At 42.6% G+C, this 17,915-nt stretch overlaps 2 protein-coding genes across 4 annotated transcripts; one reads left to right on the forward strand and one right to left on the reverse strand.

Annotated features, from left to right (window-relative positions):
- Positions 1-9,827: 9,827 nt before the first annotated feature.
- Positions 9,828-11,427, forward strand: fgf23 (fibroblast growth factor 23). The gene is made up of 3 exons (XM_054753241.1): positions 9,828-10,023; positions 10,115-10,218; positions 11,011-11,427. The coding sequence occupies exons 1-3, from the start codon at positions 9,828-9,830 to the stop codon at positions 11,425-11,427; spliced, it is 717 nt and encodes a 238-aa protein (XP_054609216.1).
- Positions 11,428-11,835: 408 nt separating this feature from the next.
- On the reverse strand, positions 11,836-17,798 carry tigarb (TP53 induced glycolysis regulatory phosphatase b). Of its 3 annotated transcripts, none has more exons than XM_054753838.1 (6): positions 17,716-17,798; positions 17,564-17,601; positions 17,208-17,329; positions 17,023-17,100; positions 16,827-16,937; positions 11,836-13,208 (listed from the first exon to the last, which is right to left on the reverse strand). In XM_054753838.1, the coding sequence occupies exons 1-6, from the start codon at positions 17,745-17,747 to the stop codon at positions 12,876-12,878; spliced, it is 714 nt and encodes a 237-aa protein (XP_054609813.1). In that variant the 5' UTR covers positions 17,748-17,798; the 3' UTR covers positions 11,836-12,875. The 3 variants fall into 3 exon arrangements, with proteins under 3 accessions (XP_054609813.1, XP_054609812.1, XP_054609811.1); XM_054753837.1 differs by having other exon boundaries at positions 11,836-13,214; XM_054753836.1 differs by having other exon boundaries at positions 11,836-13,259.
- Between the last annotated feature and the right edge of the window lie 117 nt (positions 17,799-17,915).

Here is a 17,915-nt window from a genome sequence, read left to right on the forward strand (position 1 = left end):
CAAGATGGTGTTTGGAGCTGGTAGGGATCATGTCTACCAAGACTGAAGTGCAAACGGAACGCTCGTTGTGTTGCAGTTACAGATTCGTTTGTTTTGATAAATGTTTCCACAATGAAAGCGCGATGCTCACCAGTCCAATTCATGGCAGCAACTGAAAAAGAAAGGAAAAATAATGGCATTATAAAGAAACAAAGCAAAATGGCATTATATGAAAAAAATGGCATTATATGTACTTTTCCAAAATAAAAACACTTTTTTGTTTCTTTTCATTATTTGCCTTTTATTTAACCTACAAATGTGTCAGATCATTTTGCCTGACTCTGTAGTATAGTACATATGAGGAAGAAAATAAGTATAAATATATACAAACTGTATTTTTAAAGTACTTGAACAACAACCACAGGTGATAAAGTGCAGTCCATCAGTAGAAAATCTAGCAAAACATCAAAACAAACTACCATAATTTAAAATACCTAAGAACCACAAGTAAAAGACACTTATTCTAAAACATAAGAAGCTATGTGAAATATAATAAAACAAAACAAATAAATACGTCACCTCTGTTTTTTACTTTAAACAAGAAAACATTTCAAACAAAGTCTAGTAAAATAAAGATGGGGAACAACATCACATCAGGACTATTTGGCCCAAAATGTTTCAGAATAAGATGAGGAAAATATAAACGTTCATAAAGAAAGCTGTAACATGAAAAATATATAAGTGAAATTGGAAAAAACACCTGACCTTGAGGGACTCATGCCCACTGCTACATCACACACACACACGCTCACATGGAAGACATATTTTGTGTATAGAGTATATAAACACATAAGATATATAAATATACAGTTGTATGCAAAAGTTTGGCCACCCCTGACAATTTCCATCATTCGTTAATAAATCATTGGGTGTTTGTTAGTACAATTTCATTTGAATAACTTATGGACAGAGTAATATTTCAGGAGTGAAATGAGCTTTATTGGATTAACATCCATCCATCCATTCCTCCATTTTCTTCCGCTAATCTGGGTCCGGATCACGTGGGCAGCAGTCTCAGCAGGGGAGTCCAGACTTCCAAGTTCAAGTTTTTTAGCCATATCAACAGTATAGGTATACAGTTGCTAGGAATGTATTTGGTGTGCTCACAGTTTGACAATACTTTCACGACAATACAACTTGAGAAACAAAACTAAGGAGGGGTCAAAAACAGCACATAGAAGACAGGAATGACAGCGTACGAACATTGAAAAAGTGCATTGGTAAAAGTGCATGGTTGTACGGGGCTGCTGGAGTAACAGCGTGCAAAATAAGCAGAAGAGGTAGCAGGTCGGTAGTGGAGTCCAGTAAGTGTTAGCGCATATTCAAGTGGCGGATGGCTTGTGGGTAGGTGCTGTCCCTAGAACGTGTGGTTTTGCATGTGATGCTGTGGTACCTTCTACCTGATGGTAGGAGTGTGAATAGATGGTGTGCTGGGTGAGTGGGGTCGGAGGTGATGTTCTTGGCTTTCCTGGCAATTCTGGTGTTGTAGTGTGAGGCTAATGTGGGAAGATTGTGGCCGATGATCTTAGAGGCCCTGTGTACCACCTTCTCCAGCTGTTGCCTATCTTGGCTGGTGGTATTGCCATACCAGACCAGGACGGAGAAGGTAAGCACGCTTTCTATTGTGGCGTGGTAGAAATGGATCATGCCTGTTTGACTGACCCCAAATTTCCTCAGCTGTCGGAGAAAGTGTCATCTTTGGTGAGCTTTTGAAATGATGAGACTGGTGTTCAGGTTCCATGACAGGGACTGATGGATGGTGGTGCCTAAAAAACGAAAGGAGTCAACTCGCTCCACTACCTGATCATACATGCAGATGGGGATGTGCTGGCCTGCCTTTTTCCTGAAGTCCACTATGAGTTCTTTGGTTTTTGATATGTTGAGTGTAAGATTGCTGGCTGCACACCACTGTACTAGGTGTTTGACCTCGTTATGATGTTTCATCCTCGTCGTGTATGAGGCCTATAAATGTGGTGTCGTCTGCGAATTTTACGAGTTTGACAGATGGAGAATTGGATATGCAGTTGTTGGTGTATAGGGAGAATAACAGGGGTGATAACACACAACCTTGTGGCGCGCCGGTGTTCAGGACCTTGGTTGATGAAATATTGTTTTGGATTTTAACACACTGTGTTCTGTTAGACAGGAAGTTGAGCAGCCAGTTACAGAGTGGGGGGTTGACGCCCATGGACAGGAGACTATTATACAGTCTGATAGGCTGGATGGTGTTAAAGGCTGAGCTAAAATCAATGAATAGGACACGGCCATAGGTGGACTTACAGTCAAGGTGTTGCAGAATGAAGTGAGTACAGAGTGAAACAGCATCATCAACTCCCCTGTTTGCCCTGTAGGCAAATTGGTGAGGGTCCAATGCGATGTGTGACAGGAGCCTGCAGACTAGACGTTCAAATACTTTCATGACAACGGAGGTGAGAGCAACAGGCCTAAAGTCGTTGAGACATGTGATGTTGGGTTTTTTGGGCACTGGGATGATCATAGCTGATTTAAAACAGGCACAGTAGCACTGTGAAGAGACCAGTTGAAGATGTAGCTGAGAATAGCAGTAAGTTCGTTAGCACAGTTCCTGAGTGTAGCTGGTGTCACACCATCAAGACCAGCTGCCTTGTTGGTGTTTAGACGCTGTAGCAGTCTGCCCACATCGTGCTCTGAGATGGAGAGGGGAGGTTGAGTGTGCCCCGCACCTAACGGGTGAGAGGGGACACTGGTCTGGGCGCTGGTGCCATCAAAACGGCTGCTCTGGTAGGGAGGGGTCACAGTCCAGGATGTGATGTTTCATGTTATAGTTCGTGATTTCCTGTAGGCCCCGCCAGACCCCCTTGATGTTGTTGTCATGTAATTTCACCTCAAGTTTGTTCCTGTGGTTGTGTTTTGCTGTGTTTATGGCTTTCTGTAGTCTGAATTTGAGAAGGTTGTATTGCTCTCTGTCCCCACACTTAGAAGCGTCATTTTTCTCCTTACAGAGGCGCTTAACTTCCCGGTTAAACCAGGGTTTGTTGTTATTATAGATGGAAATAGTTTTTGATGGGATACACACAGACTCAAAGAAGCAGATATAAGACATGTCACAGTCAGTGAAAGAGTCAATATTGTTGGAATCAGTAGCAAACACAGCCAGTCAGTGGTATCAAAACAGTCCCGTAACACATCTGTAGCCTCCGGAGAGCGCCTCTTGACCCTCATGGTTTTTGGTTTAGAGGTCTTGAGTCTCTGTCTATACTTAGGAACGAGGAGTATAGTGTTGTGATCAGACTCAACAATCAGGGCTCTGGCTAGAGCCTGGTACGCCTCCGGTATGGAGGAGTAACACTGGTCGAGTGTTTTGTCCAGCCTGGTGGAGATGTGAATCTGTGGCTTGCATCTGGGCAGTGTTTTTCTCATGGAGACATGGTTGAAGTCTCCAAGCACCAGAACAACCGAGTCTGGGTTGGAGTTTTCACCGGTGAGGACGTGGTCAGTTAGTTGTTGTGCGGCTGACCCTGACGCTGCGCTGGGAGGGATGTAGACTGCGCACAAGATGATGGAGGAGACTTCCCTTGGAGAGTAGAAGGGGATACACCTCACCATGAGGTACTCCAGGTCGGATGAGCAGCCAGACGAAAGGGTTTTTGTATCCGTACACCAGTTCGGGTTGATGTAGAAACCGACACCTCCGCCGCGCTGCTTCTGGGAGTCTCGCATGTGGTCAGCTCGGTGGAAAGTGAAGTCCTCCTGTTGGAGTGCTGCATCCGGGATGTTAGCGGTCAGCCAGGTTTCTGTCAGGCATATGGCAGCGTTGAAGTCTCGTTGGGAGAGGATGAGGGAGGTGAGCTTGTCCGTCTTGTTTGCTAGCGAGCGGACGTTGGGTAGGATGAGACTCGACAGGGGTAGTCTGTGACCCCGGTGTCTCAGCCGGACTAGCACCCCCTCCTCTTTTTCCCTTCATCCTTGGCCGGTTTTTCAGTCGCCCTCGAGAGAGATTTGGTGGTAAATCCATGACAGATGGCTGTGAAGCCGGCATGCTGGCTCGTATATGAAGGAGTTCAGTTCTGTTGTACCGAATGAGTCCATTTCACGGTTCCGGAATAACACAAAACGTAAAAAACAGAAAACAAACAAAGAGCAACACCGAGTCGCCATAGGACAGCGACATCTTGAATGTCACCAATCTACTGTATGTTTCCACCCTCACCTATGATCATGAGCTTCGAGTCGTGACCTCACCAGGGAGGCGACCGGGAGACTGGCTCCTCTCCCGGATGACAGAGCTCGTCCTATCACCCTATCTCTTAGGGCGAGTCCAGCCACTTATTGCAGTCACTTGTATGCGCGATCTTGTTCTTTTGGTCACGACTCGAAGCGTATGACCATAGGTGAGGGTGGGAACATAGAGTAGATTGATCAGTAAATTGAGAGCTTTGCCTTTGCCTCAGCTCTCTCTTCACCACGATGGTCCGGTACAGCAACCGCATTACTGCAGACGCTGTGCCACTCCGCCTATCGACCTCACGCTCCAACCTTCCCTCACTCGTGAACAAGACCCCGAGATACTTGAACCCCTCCACCTGGGGCAGGACCTCATTCCCAACCCGGAGGGAGCAATCCACCCTTTTCCGACTGAGAACCATGGCCTCAGATTTGGAAGTGCTGAGTCTCATCCCAGAAGCTTCACACTCAGATGCAAACCGCCCCAGTAAACGCTGCAGGTCACAGCCCGATGAGGCCATCAGGACCACATCATCTACAAATAGCAGAGATGAGATCCTAAGGCCCCCGAACTGGACTCCCTCAACACCTTGGCTGCGCCTAGAAATTCTGTCGATGAAAATTATGAACAGAATCGGTGACAAAGGGCAGCCTTGGCGGAGGCCAACGTTCATCGGAAACAGGCTTGACTTACTGCTGGCAATGCAAACCAGGCTCCTGCTCCGGTTGTACAAGGACTGAGTGGCACGTAGTAGCGCCACCAATCTTGTACTCCTAGAGCACCCCCACAGGACACCACGAGGGACACGGTCAATGCCTTTTCCAGGTCCGCAAAGCACATGTAGACCGGTTGGGCAAACTCCCAAGTACCCTCCAGTACCCTTGCAAGGGTGTAGAGCTGGTCCAGTGTTCCGCGACCAGGACAAAAACCACATTGCACCTCCTGTAGCCGAGGTTCGATTAACGTTCTCTCCAGCACCCCTGGAATAGACTTTCCCAGGAAGGCTGAGGAGTGTGATCCCCCTATAGTTGGAACTCACCCTCCGGTCACCCTCCTTGAAAAGGGGGACCACCACCCCAGTCTGCCAATCCAGAGGTACCGTTCCCGACTTCCACGCAATGTTGAAGAGACGTGTCAGCCAAGACAGTCCCTCAACATCCAGAGCCTTGAGGAATTCAGGGCGAAACTCGTCCACTCCCGGAGCTTTGCCACTTGGGAGCTTTTTGACTACCCCAGATACCTCAGCCACGGTGATGGAACTGTCCGCATTTGTGTCCTCAAACTCTGCTTCCTCTATGGAAGGTATGTCAGTGGGATTGAGAAGAGATTTACCCCACTTGATTTTTCTCAAATTGCTACTTGTTTTGTTTTGTTTTTTGTAATATTATCCATCCATCTTCTATGCTGCTTATCCTCATTAGGGTCACGGGTATGCTGGAGCCTATCCCAGCTGACTTCAGGCGACAGGCAGGGTACACCCTGGACTGGTGTCCAGCCAATGGCAGGGCACATATAGATAAACAACCATTCACACTCACATTCATACCTATGGACAATTTAGAGTCTCCAATGAAGCTAACATGCATGTTTTTGGAATGTGGGAGGAAACCAGAGTACCCGGAGAAAACCCACACACACACGGGGAGAACATGCAAACTCCACACAGAAATGGAGATTCCAACCCAGATCTTCCCGATCTCCTGACTGTGTGACCAACATGCTAACCACTTGGCCACCGTGTGGCCCTTCATAATATTACAACTGCTGAAAATATTTTTACATTTTTGGTCACTAATATTTCAACTTAATGCTATTTTTTCCTCAATATTATGAATTTATTCTGATATTTTGGAAGAAATTAATATTTAAAATAATATTTTTCGTTAAATTACTGCTTTTTTCCCATTTTTACCGCTTTTTTTAAAAAAACTTTTCTTATTTAACTGTATTTTTGGGCTATTTTTGGGCTGAGGGCCAATAAAAAAAATAGCTGCGGGCCGTAAATGGCTCCCGGGCCGCACTTTGCACACCCCGGAATTACAAAATACCGAGCACAATATAATCTATGGACACAAAATATTTTCTTAATCTGTTTTTACTCAGATGTAGTAAAGTACCCCAAATATATATTTACAGATATACAAAATACAGTAGCCTGCTTAAATGATCATCATCTATAATAGATATAGTATATATATATATATATATATATATATATATATAGTAATATGAAATATATACTTTAACAAATATAAAATATATTTATAATTAATTCAATTATTGATACTTATTATATCGTGTACTTAATATTGTGTCCAGCAATGCATATTTTCAAGATTCAAGAGAGTTTTATTGTCATGTGTCATTGTCATTTAGTGTCATTTTCTTTTTGTTTATGTATTGTTTACCCTCATCAATGCCCTTTAAATGTAATATCAATGTTCTTTTTTGCTCAGTTGCAGAAGCTTTTTCAGCAAAGTGCAGTTGGAAAGAGGACACGTACACTTACAGTATGTCACCATAGGAGGGACGCCCTCTGCTGGCCAAACAATGGAAGTGTTGCGCAGGTCAGTCCAAGCGCCTCAAACATAGAAATGTCAAACTTATTTCGTTTTTCGAAACCTTTGACTTAAAACTCCTTTATTTACTCACACAAGCATTTATCAAAAAAGTCAATATATACACACACACATTGTGGAGAAAAGTGTCAGGTGTGATGTGTGATAGAAGAGTTTCAGCTAAAATGAAAGGAAAGGTGTACAAAACTGTGGTGGTGTTTGGTCTAGAGACAGTGTCCATGAGGAAAAGACAGGAGACAGAGCTGTTTGTGTATATATATATATATATATATATACTCACACACATACAGTATGTATATGTGTGTGAGTGTGTGTATACACATAGTACTGTATACGTGTATATATATATGTGCATATATGTATGTATGTATGTGTGTGTGTGTATATATGTATATATGTGTGTATATATATATATATGTATATATATATATACATATATATATGTGTGTGTGTGCGTGTGTGTGTGTGTATATATATATATATATATATATATATATATATATATATACACACCCAGTATATGTGTATGAATATACGTGTGTGTGTGTATATATGTACTGTATATGCATATATATACAGTATATATGTGTGTGTGTGTTTATATACACTCTTGATCAAAATCTTAAGACCAGTTGAAAAATTGCTATTTGCATTTTGCACATTTGGATCTTAATGAGGTTTTAAGTAAAGCTACAATATGCAAAACAAGAAGGGGGAGTGAGACAAAAAACATTTTGAAAAAGTCATTTATTGAAAACAACAATTAAACTGCAATAGGCTGTTTATCAGCTGATCAAAAGTTTAAGACCACAGGCTATAAAAGCCAAAATCTACTCAAAATTTTCATTTTCTATCAGGCATTCCCACTGTCATTCTCAATGTTTGGAAAGATCCTGAGCATTATGGAACAAAAAAGTCAAGTGGTAGACCCCCCCCTAAAAAAAGTCACACCTGCGCTGAGCTGGAGGATCCCATTGGCTGTCCATCAAGACACAGGGCGGTCTTCCACCCACATGAAGGCCTTACTGGTGCCGACTGCAGCGCAATAACCATCAGACGCCATCTGCAGGAAAAGGCTTTAAAATACAAAAAATGAATTCAAAGACCTCGTCTCCTTCAACGCCACAAAAGTGCCCGTTTAGACTTTGCCAGGGAGCATAAAAAAATGGGACATTGAAAGGTGGAACAAAGTTTTAATCTGATGAGAAAAAAATGTAACCTTGACGGTCCAGATGGCTTCCAACGTTACTGGCATGACAAGGAGATCCCACCTGAGATGTTTTCTACCCGGCACAGTGGAGGGGGGTCCATCATGGTCTGGGGTGCTTTTTCATTCAGTGGAACACCGGAGCTTCAGGTGGTGCGGGGTCGTCAAACGGATGCAGATGTTGCAGCGGGCGTCCCTCATGACCGAGGACGCTCGTCTGTGTGGTACCAGCTGGGTTCTTCAACAGGACAACGCTGCAGGTCACAATGCTGGCTTGACCAAGGACTTCTTCAGGGAGAATAACATCACTCTTTTGGACCATCCTGCATGTTCCCCTCATTTCAATCCCATAGAGAACATTTGGGATGGATGGCAAGGGAAGTTTATAAAAATGGCCATCAGTTCCAGACAGTTGATGTCCTTGGTGAAGCCATCTTCACCACTTGGAGCAATGTTCCCACTAGCCTCCTGGAAACACTGGCATCAAGCATGCCCAAAGCCATCTTGGAAGTGATGAACAAGAACGGTGGAGCTCCTCATTACTGAGTCCTACTGAGAACATTTTTGGTTCTGGTTTGGAGAGTTTGTTATTTTTTGAGCGATGGTCTTAAACTTTTCATCAGCTGATAAACAACCTATTGCAGTTTAATTGTTGCATATTGTAGCTCTACTTAAAACCTCATTAAGATCCAAATGTGCAAAATGCCAAATCTGGCAATTTTTCAACTGGTCTTAAGAGTTTGATCAGGAGTGTATACATGTACATACACAGTACGTGTGCGTGTGCACACGTGCGTGTGTGTGTATACACAGTATATGTGTGTGTATGTAGATGTATATAGATATATAGATCTACACACACATATATATGTATATGTATATGTATATGTACATGTATATGTATGTGTATATGTATATGTATATGTATACGTATATGTATATGTACATGTATATGTATATGTATATGTATACGTAGATGTATATGTATACGTAGATGTATATGTATATGTATATGTATATGTATATGTATATGTACATGTATATATATACTGATTTAAACTGATTTAATGAGCCATTCCTAGTTTGACTGTACAGGTCCTTGTGTACTTAGACTTGCATGGCTTCATCTTTATCTTTGAGACGAGCATACAGTTTGTTCCTGGCACGATCAACCTGGAATATATACTTATACTATATACTACATATACTACCTATATACAGTACTACATATGACATGTACTATATACTGCATGTACTATACACTACATACTATATACAGTATACTACATATACAAAATACTACATGTACTATGTACATGTACTATGTACCACATGTACTGTATACTACATATACTATATATTACATATACATAAGTTGTATGTTTTCCCTAATGTGAGGAACTTGCTAAAAAGTAATGAGTTTGTTGTTTTAATGACATTTCCAGCCCAGAATGACTATATTGTCCACAAGGGGGCGGCAATGATGACAAAGTCCAAAAATAAGAACGCAAGACCAGAGCTGCCGAGTGGGGGGTGGTGGTGTGTTTACGGACGTAAACACGCCCAGGTGGAAGTGGCTCTTCCGCCGCTGCAAAGCCGCACATCTGCTTTTGGGGGCGAGTTTGTTGGGGTTTTTTCCCGCAAAGGATGGGAGCAGGAGTGGCAACAGCGCGAGTTCTTAAAGAGCAGGAGAGTAGGAGCAGAGCCTCAGAACCTCACCACACTTCCACCAGCAGACTGCTGCAGGATGGAGGAGCGCAGGAGACGTGGGGCAAGGAGGACCACGCCGACCCGATGGATGCTCGCCTTGCTGGCCCTCCTGCAGGGAGTCCCAGGCAGGGAGACAGCCCCGAACCCGTCCCCCCTGGTGGGCTCCAACTGGGGAAACCCGAGGAGGTACGTCCATCTGCAGACCTCTACGGAGCTCAACAACTTCTACTTGGAGATCAAACTGGACGGAACCGTGCGGAAGGCCACCAGCAGGGGTCCATACAGTATGTTATTGTTCATAGTTCATTCATTCATTCATTCAATCATTCATTCATTCATTCATTCACGTGTTGTTGTTTGGATGTTTGTGCGCAGGCGTCATCATGCTAAAGGCTGACACCCGAGAACGTCTCGCCATCCTGGGCGTGAAAAGCAGTCGGTACCTTTGCATGGACCTGGATGGAACACCCTTCACCTCAGTCAGTTGCCTTTATTTAGCATTATTTCACCTTTATTTCACGCTGGAAGAAACTTCTAATATAACACAAAGTTATATTTATAATGAAAGCATTTTTTTGAAAGACCAATTCAATGGTAATACAGGACTTGATAAGGTAAATATTGGCTGCATGAAAGAAATAAATATAAGAATTGGTTGGAAAATAAGTTGAAAGAATGTATGGAAAGTACAATAAATATATCAATAATATCGTATTAATATTATAATATAGTTGATATAAGGAGGAAAATGTAGCAATATATACCAGCTGTATTTTTAAAGCACTTTAACAACCACCAGTGATAACAAACCAGTAGAAAATATTGCAAAACATGAAAACAAACTAATTTAAAATATACTTATATACTTGTTCTAAAATGTCATAAAAACTTCTATGAGACATGATACAACAAAACATCAGATAAATATGTCATCTGTTTGTTATTTTACTTTAAATAATACAACATTTCAATGTCTAGCAAAATAAAGCTGGGGAAAGTATAACATAAGGAATATTGAGCCCAAAATATGAAAGAATAATAAGTTTTATGAGGAAAATAAAGATGTTCCAAAAGAAACCTGAAAGAATATGTTGAAAAACAAACTTCAAAAAAGTCAAATAAGAAACTTGTAAAAGGACAAATAGGAAACGTAGAATAATAATAAAATAAGAGATTCATAAAGAAAGTGTATGTTGGAAAATAAGAAACATATAAAAGAAGAAATAGGTGTGAAATATATGAAAAATAAGACAATGTGTGATGTTTTTCAGTCTGTGTGTCTCCGTGACGACTGTCTGTTCGACCACAAACTCCTGGAGAACAACCGGGACGTGTTCTACTCCAGCCGGACCGGCATCCTCCTCAACCTGGAGGGCTCCCGCCAGGTCTTCTCTGCGGGCCTCAACCTGCCGCAGACGTCGCTCTTCCTGCCCAAGAAGAGCACGGTGCCTCTGGAGCGCCTCCTGCTGCACAGGGAGAAGAGGAACCGGCTGCCGGACGCCGCCGAGGGCTCCGACTCCAGGGCCGTGCCGGAGGACGACGCCGAACCGGAGACGGAGCTGGAGCCCGGGGACGAAGGAAGGAACGCGTCCCGGGAGATGCTCCAGGAGCCGCCGGCGCCACACGACCCCTGGAGTGTACACTCGTCCAACCCGGCCAGCCCCAGGAGCACCGGAACCATGGGATGACATTGGACCTGGGAGTTCCCCTCCTTATTCGCAGCATTTATTACACACTTGAAGGACTCTTTTTGCACACTTTCATGTACATGCATGTATTTATTACTAAGAAATAATATACATATTATATAAAGATAGATAAGTCTTCATTGTTACGTTTCTTTAGACATAATGTGCATCATTAGGCACACCTGCAGCATCTCTAAAGCAATAACTGTATCCAATCTTGCTACAAAAGTACCCCGGAATACTGCATCATAAAGTAGTATATGCAAATAAGTCGCTGGTGTGCCTAATCAAATGTCACCTCAACTATTTCATGTAAATATGATTGTAAATATTCATTCATTATGCTTTTTCTTGACCTTCAAAACCCACAAAGAACACATCTGTTCATATTTATTTATTTAAATACATTCTTTATTTATGGTATTTATACAGGTCATGTGTACACATTCAGTATATCACGAGTATATATGATTGAATGTATGGAACAAATAAATTCACAAAGGTAACCAAATAAACATGTTGAGTTCAAACGCAGCAGCATTAGTCACCATTATTTTAGTATGTAGTACATAAAGTACTATGTACACACCTTGAGGTGAAATGCAGTTGGATGCCCATTAAGATAATATCAAAAATAATACAGTAATAAGAATAACACAAATCGATTGGTCAAGACAACATCGGGTTAAATCACCTAAAACGTCTATGGACGTCTCACTCGTTTTTTTTTTTAATTAATTTTCTTTTTTTTTGTAAGTTTATTGCCATTAGATTGTGACAATAATAGTAAAAAAAATAAAGACAAATATTCAATGATGGCAATAAATGAAAAAAAAGAGTGAGACATCCCTAGATGTTTTATTGTGACGTTTTGTCCTTTGTGCTTTCTTGACCAATCGTGCATTTATTTGTGCTCCACGACAGCAGTATTGTTCATCACTCTTGTAGTATTATTATGCATTTCCTTCAACACTCAGTGAGTATTTGTCATGAATTTATTTATACAGTACGCACTAAGTACACACCTTCAAGTGAAATGGAGTTTGCTGAAAACATAAAAGTAAATCATCTATGGATGTTTCACTCTTTTTGTTTTTTTTTGTAAGTTCCATCAACTTTATTGGCATCGTCAGATTTCATGAAATGCAATGATGGCAATAAAGCTACAAAAACTGACCCGGAAAAACAAAGAGTGAGACATCCACAGATATTTCGTGGTGACTTTTTGTCCCTATGTTTTCTTGATTTACACTGTTTATTGTATATTCTGATATATCATGTATTCATCATGGTGTAGTATGTTGCTATTTGGCATGTACGTACACACGATGATGCAATGTTGTTGCCATGCTCCGTAAACTTGACTTGGTTGCGATAAAGCGTCACAGATCAATAAATAAGATGATGAATTGTTACCCTGTGCAATGCTGGAACACTTCCCGTCAACGCTAGACGTCGGTCGCGAGCGTTTCCAGGTGGTCCTTCCTGTTGGCGAAAATGCAGCGAGCGTCGTGGAGGACGGGCCCGGAAGAGGAGGCGGCGAGGGTGAGGACAAAGCGGCTGATGCCCGTGTTGGGACACGGGGACAGCAGCTGAGACATCTTGGAGGCAGCGGGCAGCGAGCACTTCAGGTCCTCCACCAGGTGACGGACGGCCACGCGGATGTAGGCGCCGTGGCTGACCACCAGCACGTGGGCCGAAGACCCCCGCATGCCTTCCTCCGCCGGGCCAGAGGGAGCGTCATCTGAGGCGGCTGTGGGCGACCCCCAGCCCTGCACCTCCTGCATCTTCGCAAAAATGAGAGTCAGGAATTTTTGGAATCGCAGCTTCACCTGGAAGGAAAAAAGAAGCTTGACATCTATCTGTGTTCTATCGTATCTACTTCTATACCATCAGCTTTCTATGGCTCTTCACAGCAGTTATTTGTGCATTTTAACAAATAAATAAATATGATGTAATAACATAATAAATGTATGCATTTGTTACACAAACATTAATACATCTTAATAAAGGCAAACTTCTGAAAAACATTTCATTCAAATGTAACCACAAGCCCCACCCCCAAAGCTTTTCCACCAATAAGGTGAGAGGGCAGGTCAGAACGCAGCCTAGCAAATGAAGTGACTGCAAAAACGAGTCACCGCTTCTGATTGGTGGGAGCAACAATTGAGCGCTTCTCCACCAATCAGAAATGTATGTTTGTTGGGGGCGTGGTCACAATAATCCCTTGCGCTTGTTGAGGGCTGTTCACGTGATGATATCTGATTTAGATATTGAATAAAATTCAGGCCGGTATCAACGATACCGATCCAATACCGATATAGACACACACACGTATTAGATACTTAATAATTATAAAATTATAATTACGATTAGAGTGTATCACTTATATTAATAAATAATTATATTTGTTATTAAATAGTTTAAAATAACTAATAAATGTATTATATATTTATATTGATGATATAGATCTATTAAATATATTTAATTATATTTATATATTTTATTATACTTTATATTATTTATATTTATTTATATAATACTTATTTATTATAATGATTTATTTTAAACCCTGACTTATATTAAGGTAGCGGGCTGATTTACAATATAGACAAGCTAATATACAACAACACAAAAACAGGACAAAATCATATAAAATACGTGAAAATTGTATTTTAAACAATAAAATAATAAGTAAAATAAAATTGAAGTAAAATAATAATTAAGTAAAACCATTAAATCATTACTTCTAAAGAAGATGAATGAAAACGATGCAGAATTGACACATGGCTCCATTTTGGAACACTTGCAGCAAAAATTACCTAAAATGACTGAAGTATCAAAACTAGCAAGATTTTGATTTCAGTATCGATTTTACAGCATGAAGAGTTGCTATCGGAAGTATCGATATTTCACTATCGATCTGGATCGACACCCTTCCAACTTGGCAACTTTGTCGCTACATCTGGCGAGATTCCAAACCCACTTGGCAACATATTATCTCAAAAGCGCCTGGAGACAGATCTAGCTACTTTTTCTGGTGTCCCAGAGTTTTCTGGTATTTGGGGACTTCAAAGCAAAAGCACGTATTCATCTGCAGTTTGTGTTTCTCACTGAGCAGCAGCGGGTGTTGCTGAGACGTCTTCTACGCGATGCCACCGGGGTGGATCTTGCCCTGTTTTCCAGAGGTGGATCTAAAATGTACTAGTCGTTACCTCACTTTGAGAGGCGCTGGCCGAGATAAAAGATTAAAATTATTTTATTTTTATGAAGTGATGGCCAATTTTAAATGAACAAACTATGAGTCTGCTTTATTTGTACTTCTAAACATAATGAAGGTGTTTTTATACACTTTTTTGTCTCCCCTACGAGGTTATGCTTTTTTCCTACAGTACCTCCTACATCAGATATGACCTGAGGAGGTCCATACGAGAGGCCAAAAGACAGTACAGACAGAAGCTGGAGGGCTACTATTCCACCTCAGACCCTCGGCGCATGTGGGCGGGGCTCCAGCACATCACAGACTATCGACAGCGGAGTAGCGTAGCCACGTCCAGCCAAACCACACTTCCAGATGAGCTGAATGAGTTCTATGCCCGCTTTGACTCCCAAACTCCTGATGAGCAGAGAGGGTGGCTGAACCTGGGGAGCACACAGGACTCACCTCTCATGGTAACATCAGCTGATGTGCGCAGGGTTCTGAACAAAACAAACCCACGAAAAGCAGCAGGCCCGGACAACATCTCAGGACGTGCACTTCGGGTTTGCTCATCAGAGCTAGCTGATGTGCTTGCTGACATATTTAACCTGTCGCTTGCACAAGCATCTGTACCGACCTGCTTTAAGTCCACCACCATAGTGCCCGTACCCAAGAAGAGCAACGTGACCTGCTTGAATGACTATCGCCCTATAGCACTCACTCCTATTGTTATGAAGTGCTTTGAAAGGATAGTCATGACCCACATCAAAAAGAGCATCCCGGCAACTGTGGACCCTCTACAGTTTGCATATCGCCAGAACCGGTCCACGGATGATGCAGTCAACACTGCCATCTACACAGCCCTTTCTCACCTACAGGGCCAGGACACATATGTCAGAATCCTATTTATAGACTATAGCTCTGCTTTTAATACAGTCAGCCCCCACAAACTCACAAATAAGCTCCTCACACTTGGCCTGTCACCCTCCCTCTGTAACTGGGTGTTTAACTTTCTAACAGGCAGGCCCCAGTCAGTCAGAGTCCACAATCGCACATCCAGCTCAAGAATTGTGAGCACTGGGACCCCACAGGGTTGTGTGCTGAGTCCGCTCCTCTACACGCTCTTCACCTACGATTGCGTGGCCTCCCAGAACAACACCAGCATCATTACATTTGCGGATGACACTACAGTCATCGGCCTGATCACTGGTGGTGTTGAAACATCATACAGAAGAGAGGTGGCGGACCTCATAGCTTGGTGTCGTGATAACAATCTCCTTCTCAATACAGATAAGACTAAAGAGATGATCATCGACCCAAGAACAAGGGAAAAGGAGCCGCATAGACCCGTTTATTGATGAGACTGAGGTGGAGAGGGTGAAAACCTTCAAGTTCCTTGGCACACACATCAGCGAGGACCTCACCTGGTCTCACAACACCCAACAAATTCTGAAGAAGTCCCAAAGGAGACTCTACTTCCTGAGAAGACTGAGGAAATTTGGCATGTCCACCACAATCCTGAGTTGCTTCTACAGATGCACTATGGAAAGTGTCCTTACCGCCTCCATCACTGTTTGGTACGGTAACTGTACAACACGTGATAGGAAGGCACTCCAGCGGGTGATCAAGACCTCACAGAACATTGTTGGGGCAGCCCTCCCCTCACTGCAAGACATTTATAAAACTAGAGTCCTACACAGAACACACAACCTCATCAAGGACAGCACACATCCACAACACTCATTATTCACACTCCTACCGTCAGGCAGACGCTACAGGAGTTTGAAGTCCAGGACCACAAGGCTGGCAAACAGCTTTTACCCACAGGCCATCAGGCTCCTCAACGAAGCACTCGCACATGCCGCACGCAACACACGCACACACTCACAGCACTTTATTTATTTATTTATTTATTTATTTGTATTTATGTCTCTTCTGTTGTTGTTGCTTAATTTATTGGTATTTATGTTTCTGATGTTCTTATTCTTTTTCATGTGTTTTTCTTTGTTTTTTTGGAAGAATGAACAGAACAAGAATTTCATGCATAGCAGAACTACCTGTTTTACTGTGCATATGACAATAAAACTCTTCAATCTTGAACATCATATGCAAATTAGCCAATGGTGTCATCCAGCGACTTCTAGGACAGCCAATAGCTACTTTTCTTACTGAGGAGTTGGCACCAGTGAGCCCTACTCACCTGCTCCAAAGTCTCTCCTCCAGGGGGCGTAAAATCTCGGCACGACTGTCCGGCAGCATTGGCCATGTTCTTCAGCTCCTCTTTAGGACGCCCCTCGGCGACACCAAAACCCTGGAAAGAAACGACGACGCGGCAACTCAAGAGGAAGACGCTCATGACAATATGCTAACGTTAGCTTCGGGCCAACAGGCCTCACCCTCTCCGCTAGCAAAGGCTCCAACAGCAGCTCCACGCCAGAAGAGCACGTGTTGTTAGCCAGGATGAGTTCAGCTGTCTCGTGTGGGAAATAAAGATCATAAGTCTTATATAATATGTCACAAGTGTTATTATTCTTATCATTAAATGTAGTATGACGACAAAGGTTAAAAAGGGTTAAGATACCTGGACGGCCCGCTGGAGGTTACTGGCGTACGCCTCGCTTAATGGAACGTCTGCCAGGTATCGACCAACGGCCTCAGCCTGCCGTACACCCGTATCTGATAGCGGGGTGTCCACACCTTGGCCTGGAACACAAACACCCGGAAAAACCCCGAGAATATACAGTACATCATGCTATGTTAAGATAAAATAAGATTAAATATCATGTCATACTGTATACATTGCTATATTCAACATCATGTCATACTGTATACATTGCTATATTCAACATCATGTCATAGTACAGCACTGTAAACATCTAACCTTTTATTATTACGATTACACACACACAAGTAAATAAGACTCACAAATACAAATACCTTGCAATAGCTTGTCCTTGTTGTACTGCGTTTCTCCACTGTCAATACATGGAAAAAAACATTCGACAAATGCAGAAATGCTTAATTAAAATGGACACATCCATTCATATATCCACATAGTAGCTGTGAGATTTGGATTAAAATACACTTACTGGCGAATGAAGGTTAAACTAAACGTAAACATTTTCCGGCACTGCGCCACTTCCTGGTTCGCACCGCGCAGGGGTGACGCAATTCCTACGTCATGACGCCATTCGCGAGGCTGCGCAGACGAGGAGGCCTGTAAAGAAATGTCGCCCTCTAGTGGACACAAACAGGATAGCACTTCAAAAGCCCAGAAAGGAAACCGCAG

This window comes from Dunckerocampus dactyliophorus, chromosome 15 (genome assembly GCF_027744805.1).
Source record: "Dunckerocampus dactyliophorus isolate RoL2022-P2 chromosome 15, RoL_Ddac_1.1, whole genome shotgun sequence".
Classification (NCBI taxonomy): domain Eukaryota; kingdom Metazoa; phylum Chordata; class Actinopteri; order Syngnathiformes; family Syngnathidae; genus Dunckerocampus; species Dunckerocampus dactyliophorus.